General features: G+C 40.7%; 1 protein-coding gene across 1 annotated transcript; it reads left to right on the forward strand.

The window, feature by feature from the left end:
• The first annotated feature begins 283 nt into the window (after nucleotides 1–283).
• On the forward strand, nucleotides 284–4,530 carry LOC124114978. Its single transcript, XM_046475748.2, has 3 exons — nucleotides 284–481; nucleotides 573–713; nucleotides 2,683–4,530. The coding sequence occupies exons 2-3, from the start codon at nucleotides 614–616 to the stop codon at nucleotides 3,576–3,578; spliced, it is 996 nt and encodes a 331-aa protein (XP_046331704.2). The 5' UTR covers nucleotides 284–481; nucleotides 573–613; the 3' UTR covers nucleotides 3,579–4,530.
• The last annotated feature ends 5,059 nt before the right edge of the window (nucleotides 4,531–9,589 follow it).

Below are 9,589 nucleotides of genomic sequence, written 5' to 3' on the forward strand. Positions count from 1 at the left end.
TCCACAGTTTAGATTCAAAGGGAATCAGTTACAATATAAGTTCAACATTGGTATTTTGGATCAGGTTGACTCTGCTTTTCGGTTTATCAATCGGGATAACACAGTCGATTGTGTGCATGTCTTGAGAGAAATTAGCTCTAACATCAGTAAAAGAAACAAGCACATTAGACTTGCAGACAGATCTACAGCCGGTTGGGCAGTAGTCTCGGAGTTGGAAGGGGATGAGTTGGCTTCAAACTCGGATGAAGAGAGACGTTTCGAGAGAGCAGAAAGCCCCTCAGGTTCAGCAGAACCAGCCCTTTCGTTTTCAACCCAGGAAAACACCACTTCCAAACCAACAATGCTACTTTTGCGGAGCCTTTGGGCACTGGAGAGCCACATGTCCCCTTGCAGCCGCCCAGAGGTCATCACAGTCAAGTAATTTCAACCCACCACAAGGACTTCAGCCTACAGAGGCCTGCAAAAAGCAGTGATTATTCAGGTAAATCAAAACCACTTTTGAGATATGACATATATATTTGAGTGGCTAATGCGTTACTATCTTGATTGAGATCGTATTACATATGTTTCAGGGGATCAGAACTCAAGCAGAAGTATTAAAAGAAAAACTAACATGGATTTGCCACAGGTCTCCCGTTCAATATCAGAACAGCCTAGTAGTAGGTCACAGCTTGATGTTTCACCCATAGACAAAGTCAAACCTGAAACCAGAGGTATTAGTACTGATTTTGTACCTGTACCTAGTTATCTTGACAGAACAGATACGTCAGCGAGTAAGCATAACATTAAGGAAAATCTTAAGAGGCACATCTCATTTTGGAAGGATATAGAAGCTCCAGAATTCATCATTAGAACTATTATGGAAGGTTACATCATCCCCTTTGTGGAGTCGCCTCCCTTGTCTATTAGTAAGAACAACGCTTCTGCTGTAAAACATAGCGACTTTGTCTCTGAGGCTATCCAGGATCTCCTGTTAAACAACTGTATTGTTGAAGTCGTAGACTTACCTCAGGTTGTAAATCCCCTATCAGTTTCTATTAATAGCTCTGGTAAGAAAAGGTTGATTTTAGACCTAAGAGTGGTAAACAAATATGTTTGGAAAGAAAAGATAGTCTTTGAGGATTACAAGATTGCTTTGGATTTCGTTAGACCTTGTGGAAACATGTACAAGTTTGATCTAAAGTCTGGGTATCACCACATAGATATTCACCCTAGTCAACACACGTTTTTGGGCTTTTCTTGGTCAGTTAAAGGTGTACAGCGTTTTTATTGTTTCACAGTTTTACCTTTTGGTCTAACCTCGGCCCCTTATATATTTACTAAGTGTTTTAGGCCATTAGTTAGATACTGGAGAAAACATTCTGTAGATGTTGTAGTTTACTTAGATGATGGATTTGGGTTTGCTTCGTCTGAAGCCTTAGGCAAGGAGCGATCTGGTTTTGTTAAATCTTCTTTGTGCAGAGCAGGCTTTGTTTGTAACGATCAGAAGTCAGTTTGGGAACCCACAAGACACCTTGAATGGCTCGGGCTGAATTGGAATCTTGACATAGGTGTGATATCTATTCCTTCTAGGAGATTAGATAATGTGAGAAACACATGCGCAGGAGTTTTGGCAGGTTTACCGCAATTCACAGCACGCAACCTCGCTAGTTTAACAGGACAAATTATCTCTCTTTCACCAGTTTATGGGGATGTCTGCAGACTTTTGACTAGACGCATGTATTCAGTAATACAAAGAGCTTCAAGTTGGGATAGAAAGCAAAGTTTAGTTGACCCCCTGTGTGTATTTGAACTTATATTCTGGAGAGATAATGTTTACACTTTTAATAGCAGAAGATTTTATGAAACTTTTGCTCCTGTTTTGACCGTTTTCTCAGATGCTAGTTCCAAGGGCTGTGCTGCTTATATACAGAATTCTGACCGGGTATTTCAGTGTTTATGGGACGAGGATCAAGTGGGCAAGAGTTCAACTTGGCGGGAATTGAAGGCTGTTGAATTATCTTTGAACGTTTTCAGAGAGGTTCTGTCTAATCAGACTGTTAAGTGGTTCTCAGATAGCAAGGCTTGCTGTCAAATTGTTTCTTTTGGTAGTTTCAATTCATCCTTACAGGAGCTTGCTATGTCCGTGTTCACCGTGGTTAGGATGTATAACATCAGGATAAAGTTTAGCTGGATTCCACGTTCAGAGAACGACAGAGCAGATGCGTTAAGTAAATTTAAAGATGCTGATGACTGGATTGTTACTGATGCTGTCTTCAAGTTGCTAAACCAGAAGTGGGGTCCACATACTGTTGATAGATTTGCTAGTCATTATAATGCTAAGTTGTGTAGATTCAATTCCAGATCTTGGTGCCCTGGCACAGAAGCAGTAGATGCTTTTACACAGTCATGGCAATATGATAACAACTGGGTTGTGCCCCCTGTGCATTTGGTAACAAAGGCTATTAGATATGCTCTTCAAAGTGAAGCTAGCATTACTTTAGTAGTGCCTAGGTGGCAATCAGCTGTGTTCTGGACTTCACTTTTTGATGACGGAAAGTTCAAACATTATATCGCTGATAGTTTGCAATTAAATGGAAGTATTGCATTTTCAGGCGGCAGCAAGAAATCCTTGTTTGACAAATTCGATGGCTACGCATTAGCAGTTAGAATTATTCCATGAGATCAATGTTGTTGTTTCAGACATGTTCTCCTCCGGTATCTGGAAGCTGAAGAACAATTTAGTTCATACAGACCTTATTGATCTAGCAGGACATATGCCAGATTTAGTTCTCAAGTCTAAGGCCCCAGCGACAGTCTATAAGTATGAAAGATCTTATAATAGTTGGAAAAAATGGAGTTCAAAATTTAAGGAGATTACATGTTTGCCTGCTCATCCATTTCATGTTGCTTTGTATCTTACATCACTTGTTCAGGGAGGTAAGAAAGCTCCATCTGTCATGGAAGCTATTTACGGTATTAGTTGGGCGCACAAGCTTGCATGTCTGCCAGATCCTTGTAAACATGATTTGATTGTGAACATCAGAGAAGCGGCATTAAGAACGTGTAGTACTCCAGTCAAGAAAAAAGAACCTGTTACTTGTGACACGTTAAAGAAATTGGTTAGTATATCTGGGAAAACTCCCTCTCTACTTGATTTAAGGTTTTTAACAATGTCACTTTTATCTTTTGCTGGGTTTTTCAGATTTTCTGAAGTAGTGAATATCAGACGGTCAAACATTAAATTCAAGGATGGCTTCATGAGTATTTTTGTTGAGAACAGTAAAACTGACGTTTATAGGGATGGGCGTCATGTTTTGATCGCTGCTACAGGCTCAGATCTATGTCCAGTAAATATGCTAAACAGGTACCTGATTGCTGGAAATGTTGCTGAAACTTCCAATGAATATATTTTTCGTCAACTTTCCTTCTGTAAATCTGTACAAAAGTATGTACTTAAAGGTCAGAAACCTTTATCATATACCAGAGCGAGGGAAATCTTTATTGAGAAATTCAAACTAATCGGTGAAGATGTCAAAAAGTGGGTCTTCACAGTTTTCGGTCAGGAGGGGCGACTGCTGCAGCTAACGCCGGAGTAACAGACAGACTGTTCAAGAGACACGGACGCTGGGCGTCAGATAAGGCCAAAGACGGTTATATCAAAGACAATGTTTCTGAACTGTTGAGTGTGTCATCAATGTTGGGATTGTAAATAAGTCGAAATAAATCTGCTGCATGGACCCGTTCTTTTAATTCGAGCAGCGGTAGGCATTACCCATGAGTGGAGTATGTTGTCATAGTAAATGTTTTATGTTCGGTTGAACATAGTGAATTAGAACATAAATGTATTTACTATGGGGTAAATACGGTAACGAATGTGATTTGAAGAAGGCTGTGCACGTGAAAGCGGTGGCGTCACGTGCTTAAGGTGCAGAGGAGAGGGCAAGAAACACCACTCGAGGCCTTCGCGTCACACAGGCGAGCTGTTGTCTTCTTTGTTTGTTAAAAATATACACATAAAGGTAATCAGATTTTTAGTGTAATGCTTGTCTGTGTTGGACGGCCTGTTATTGCAGTGTTGCCGAATGGCAGGTAAAACCGTATGGGAAAAATTGCCGCAGGGCATTGAGTGCTGTTTAGCACGGAGAAGGGTGTTGCTTTCTTTCAGTGAGTGATCCCACAGAGAGGTGATTCAGGAGTCCGGACATGGATTTGTATACACAAGAAGACCCACCGTCCAGATAAGTTATCTTTATATTTTTAATTTCGCAGTAATTTATAAAGTGTTCAAGCGCGATATTACAAGGATATTGCAGTATTTCGTAACGGTTTTATGTGCCAAAAATATTAAAATGTACGTTTTTGTTACAGAAAGAATACCTTAGAGAATATGGAGTGTCGGTGTTTGGAATGGAATATAACACGACAGTCGCGTGTCTACATGTATGATTTTGTAAATAAACCCGCTCGCCTGTTAACAGCGGTAGGCATTACCCATGAGTGGAGTATGTTGTCATAGTAAATGTTTTATGTTCGGTTGAACATAGTGAATTAGAACATAATACAAGTAACGTTGAGGCACATTTCAGTTCTTCGAATTTTATGATAAAATATCAAGTGCCATATTTTAATGCAAAACTTTCTTCGCGTGAAGAAAAAAATTAGAATCCTTTTTATCCAGAATTTTAAAATGTGCGTCCACCCAACAATCATTATGCCAAAGATGTTTTACTGGCCTGAAGTCATGTTTTAGTGTTTAGTAAATTAGTCACATTGCAACAATTCGTTACTTTTAGTCCCGTGAAGATCCGGGGTGATCATACATTTCACCCCGTGGGAACTCCCATCTTGTCTTGTCTTGTGAGATGGGACCCGTGAAGATCCGGGATAGAATAGGTCTTCAGAAACCATTGCTTGCTGTAAAAGGCGACTATGCTTGTCATAAGCGGCGACTAACGGGATCGGCTGGTCAGACCCGCTGACTTGGTTGATGCATGTCATCGTATCCCAATTGCGTTGATCGATTGTCATGATGTCAATCACTGGATTTTCTGGTCCCGACTCGACTATTTACAGACCGCCGTAATATAGCGGGATAATTGCTGATTGCGGCGTTAAACAACAACAACTAAATAAACAAAAAACATTACTGTCATTACATTGAAAAGCTAGTGAGCAATATGTTCATATCAGTACTGGGGCGGTGGGGTAGCCTAGTGGTTAAAGCGTTCGCTCGTCTCGCCGAAGACCCGAAGATTCCCAACATGGCTACAATGTGTGAAGCCCATTTCTGGTGCCCCCCGCCGTGATATTGCTGGAATATTGCCAAAAGCGGCGTAAAACCAGACTCACAAACAAAAAAAACATCTTTTCTGATTTCGAGTAAAAGTGGGATTAAAAGGTATATGAATCTCTCTGTTATTATCCGTTATTTTGTCTTAGTTTACATTTCACGACTCAAAGTATATGAGCCCATTGCTGGTGTCCCCGCCTTGATAATGCTGGAATGTTGCTAAAAGCGGCGTAAAACCATATACATTCACTCACTGGGCATATATGATAGAGGTGTTTATTTTATGACGATGTGGTAACGTTTCGATTTCATAAGCGCCGATATAACACCCAAAACAACCATTTTCATCAATAAAATACAATGCATATGTCATAAAAACAATATCATTTTCAAAACAATGTAAAATGAATCACTCATATACCAGTCGTAGTGTTTTATTATAACCATAAAAAAAACAATAGATCCTTTTCAGGTTATCAGGGTTCATAGAAGGATCCGGTTTCCAAATTGTGGTCATTCCCATGTACTCCGTGACCCACAAAGCAGTTCCCAAGGCCCTAGTATGTCCCTGGCGATTTACCGTCAGTCTTAGGTGTCGATATGATGTCAATAGCTGCTCCGAGCACGCAAACCCTGTTTGGCAGACGGGTCGGTACGGTGTGCATTGCTTGTATGTATCACTCCGTTCGGGCCGAGACAAAAATCGTAGACTCGATGATATGGGAAATTGAACCTCATGAAATCATATCCGTCAATCGTATTGTTTTATGCTCTTTTGTAGGTTTCATTTTGGAGTTGATATTTTGATGGTAATCACAATTCTTTTTTATTACAACGCGTAATCACGAAATAAGTTTTAAATACGAACCATGGTCAAACAATACTGTCATATTCATCAATCGTTATTTTTGTGCTTTGTTGCTAGTTTTTAATTTGTAGTTTTTGCTTTAATTATCAAGTTTATGAAAAAAATTTTAATAAAAAATACAGCTTATAAGATGATGGAATTAAAACACCAATCTCACGATTTCCAACTGAATACAAGACGAACATGGTATGATGATGATGTTAATTGTAACCGTTTTTCACGGGTAACGCATTACCCCTACACCGGTCACTAATCCCCACAGTGTAACATTGAGTGGAGAGTTCCCACGCTGGTCGTTACATGGTAATCCGCGTCACAGGATCACTGACAGTCGGATATCTATGTGAATTCACTGCAGAGACACACTCACGGGACGCTCTGGTTTCATAATCCGAAATAATATCAGTCATAGCGTAATATTTGGAATTGAGATATTCACAAGAGTTCGCTGAATACAAATGGCCCCCAGCCACAGAATGCCGGCTTGTTCTTAAGCATGTTATAATGGTAGAGACAGACTTACGATCTACGTTTCATGCAAGGCTTACTGCCTAAGATGGATGTATATTTTGTAAAGATTATGTACAAGGATTAGACTGAGGATTCAGGATAAGGAAGCAGGTATTACCCTTTTGATGGATTTGCGCTCTGAAATTAAACGATTTATGAAAGTTAATCGGGAGGCTGGATTGTACCGGAGCCGGTGTCAATTGCGGAGAGGGTACATCGTAACAGGTACATCGTAAGTTAATAGTTTGCTTTAAACATTTTCCATTCTATTTTGGAGGATGTCATCCATATAACAAAACGTGACGGTCATTCATCAAGTACACAACGTCTCCGAAGCATGATAATATATATAATACGTATGTATAATACGAATGATTGCTTTGGGGTGCAAATTCATAACGAATATCTCCTCACGAATACTTATAAGCATGCCAATAATAGGGACAAAACCATTTCCATAATACAGTAAACTTCGTTTATAACGAACACGCTTATAACGAACTGGCCGATATAACGAACTTATTTTTAGTCCCGGCCATTTTTGTATATATGCTGTATAAATGCTTATAACGAACTACGGTTATAACGAACTAAAATTGGTTGTCCCTTTGAGTTCGTTATAACCTTAGTTTACTGTTATACGAAATCTCCGCTAAAAGAGTTCATTTTACGATTCCGACTGAATCATAAGCATGTGTTTATGAATCTCTAACAAACAGAGATGAAACCAGGTGTTCGAGAAAAGGTGCGCTTATGCTGCCTCACCGGTGGCACCTTTCACAAACACATGCAAAGGCAAGTCAAATGTTCACCTGAAACAACAAGAAACATATGGTGCATGTCAAATTAGGGAATTGCATCGGACATCATTTTTGACACCGATGCGTCAAATTTGGAAATGGCCTCCACATGTCTGCCATCAAAAAAGTTTGAAAGCTTTGCTGAGGCCTTGAATGTTGTAACCCTGATCATACAACTTTTGCGCCAGAGGCGAATGACGCTGTTTCAAATCTTCGGGAAAGGAGCATGCTCGATAGTACTTCAAACTGCGTGGAATGTGGACACCTGAGGCTGGGGCTGCTGGTCTAATTCTCGACGTAAAGGGAGTAAGTGAGTGAGTGAGTATGGTTTTACGCCGCTTTTAGCAATAGTCCAGCAATATCAGGGCGAGGGACACAAAAAATGGTCTTCACACAGTGTACCCATGTGGGGAATCAAACCCGGGTCTTCTGCGTGATGAGCGAATGCTTTAACCTCTAGGCTACCCGACCGCCCTCGACGTAAGGGGAAAGTTGACAAGTGGAAAGTTGAATTCATCCTTCTTGTGATACAGTCTTGTGGAGAGTAAACCAATCTGTCCAAAGCATGAACTTAAATAATAAATATTCCGAACTGTCCAAGGTTGAACTACGGGTCGTCAGAATGATGATCTTGGCCTCCACCTTGAACCCAAAGTCGAGAAGTCGGAATGGCACAATGGATTCTGGTTGTAACATAGATTTCGGATTTTAGAAAGGGTCTTGTCGCTTTTAGTTAGATTTCCAAACTTGTCATACATTTTCTCGTCTTTTATATACAAATATAAACACGACTAATTATGTCTCAACCGTGAAAGCCACGGGGTACAATGTGTGGAGACCATTTTTTGTGTCCCTCGCCCTGATATTGCTGGAATGTTTCTAACAGCGGCATAAAACCTTATTCATTCACTCAACATTCGTTGGGAACCAGCTTGAACGTACCCCAAAATGGACATGGTAGAATTACACAACTCCTTAATAACAGTTATACTTTACAAACACAAACATCACGTGACTCCACTACTCCACCTCTGAAACAAAACCCTAATCAAACCAATCCAGCCTCACGTTACAAGACCCCCTGACACTCAGCCAATCAGGTGTCGGATATCATCGTCAGGTCTTGACACGAGCGAAGGCAGACGTGACACTGGTCTGCAGAAAGACTACTCCCCTGAGAACATTCAACATTGAGAAACAGTGAATAAATCCGGGCCATTGATGACTTCAAATCTACCTTTTCACAGTCGACAGAGCAGATACCATCTTTAAAATTGATACAATTTGTACTGGCGAGCGCTATCGTTCACGCTGGGACGTTTCACAAGATGACCTTCTGTGAAAGAACTCGCTCAACCCCTAAATGATAACAATGTTACTTGATTGTCTGATACTCACCTTATCTTTGTGCATCTCATTACACCGGTATCTGAAACGTGGAATTGTTACCTCTGCACTGCAATGGATGTCTGTTACATTCAAGGGGCTTGTTGAGGCTTAAACGGATCAACAGATTTGCAAAATGGGGGATATTTTAGCCGTGGATACGATGGTTTGAGAGTTCAGGATCAGCAAATGTCAAGAACTCCCGCATGGAGATGTTTTATCACGTCTTGGGTGTGACTGTAATACATTCATTAGTTTCGACTCGCACCCAGATGGGAGTCATAGACACAGACCTCTTTAATCCGGACATTAGGGTTCGCATTGAATTTGTCCGCTTATCGAGTGTCCGTATTAACAATCCATGGTGGTGTCTCTTTGCATATGTGAACGATCTAGAGAAGACGACCTGATCCTGACTTTTCCGGACTTTCTGGACTAAACAGATCCGGAGTAACAGGTTTCCACAGTGTGAAGGGTCTGTGGTGGCATGGAATCTTCACAGTGGTCACTAATTAGTCGACTTTAAGCAACGCAGGTGGCGGATAGGAGTTGGGTGGGTCACCCCGCGTGACAAGCTTGACTCCTGCGAGTTTCAATGCAACGAGGTCCTGGGGGGTCTATTTTAACCCCAAACTGGTGCACAGTATCTTGCCATAATATATATATCCAGAAAAAAACCATTCTCGATTCTCTTTGGAAACAGATTCACTTTGGCCCAGTGGCAAAATAGTGATGAATATATATAAACTCAAG

The sequence above is a fragment of the Haliotis rufescens genome, unplaced genomic scaffold, assembly GCF_023055435.1.
Source record: "Haliotis rufescens isolate VD_foot unplaced genomic scaffold, xgHalRufe1.0.p SCAF_14, whole genome shotgun sequence".
Taxonomy (NCBI): Eukaryota; Metazoa; Mollusca; class Gastropoda; order Lepetellida; family Haliotidae; genus Haliotis; species Haliotis rufescens.

Bases quoted from the DNA above. Each gene is read 5' to 3' on its own strand.
- LOC124114978 (XM_046475748.2), top strand. From the start codon at position 614: ATGGATTTGCCACAGGTCTCCCGTTCAATATCAGAACAGCCTAGTAGT. The intron at 714-2,682 runs GTATTAGTACTG...TTGTTGTTTCAG, and splicing joins AGTCAAACCTGAAACCAGAG to ACATGTTCTCCTCCGGTATC.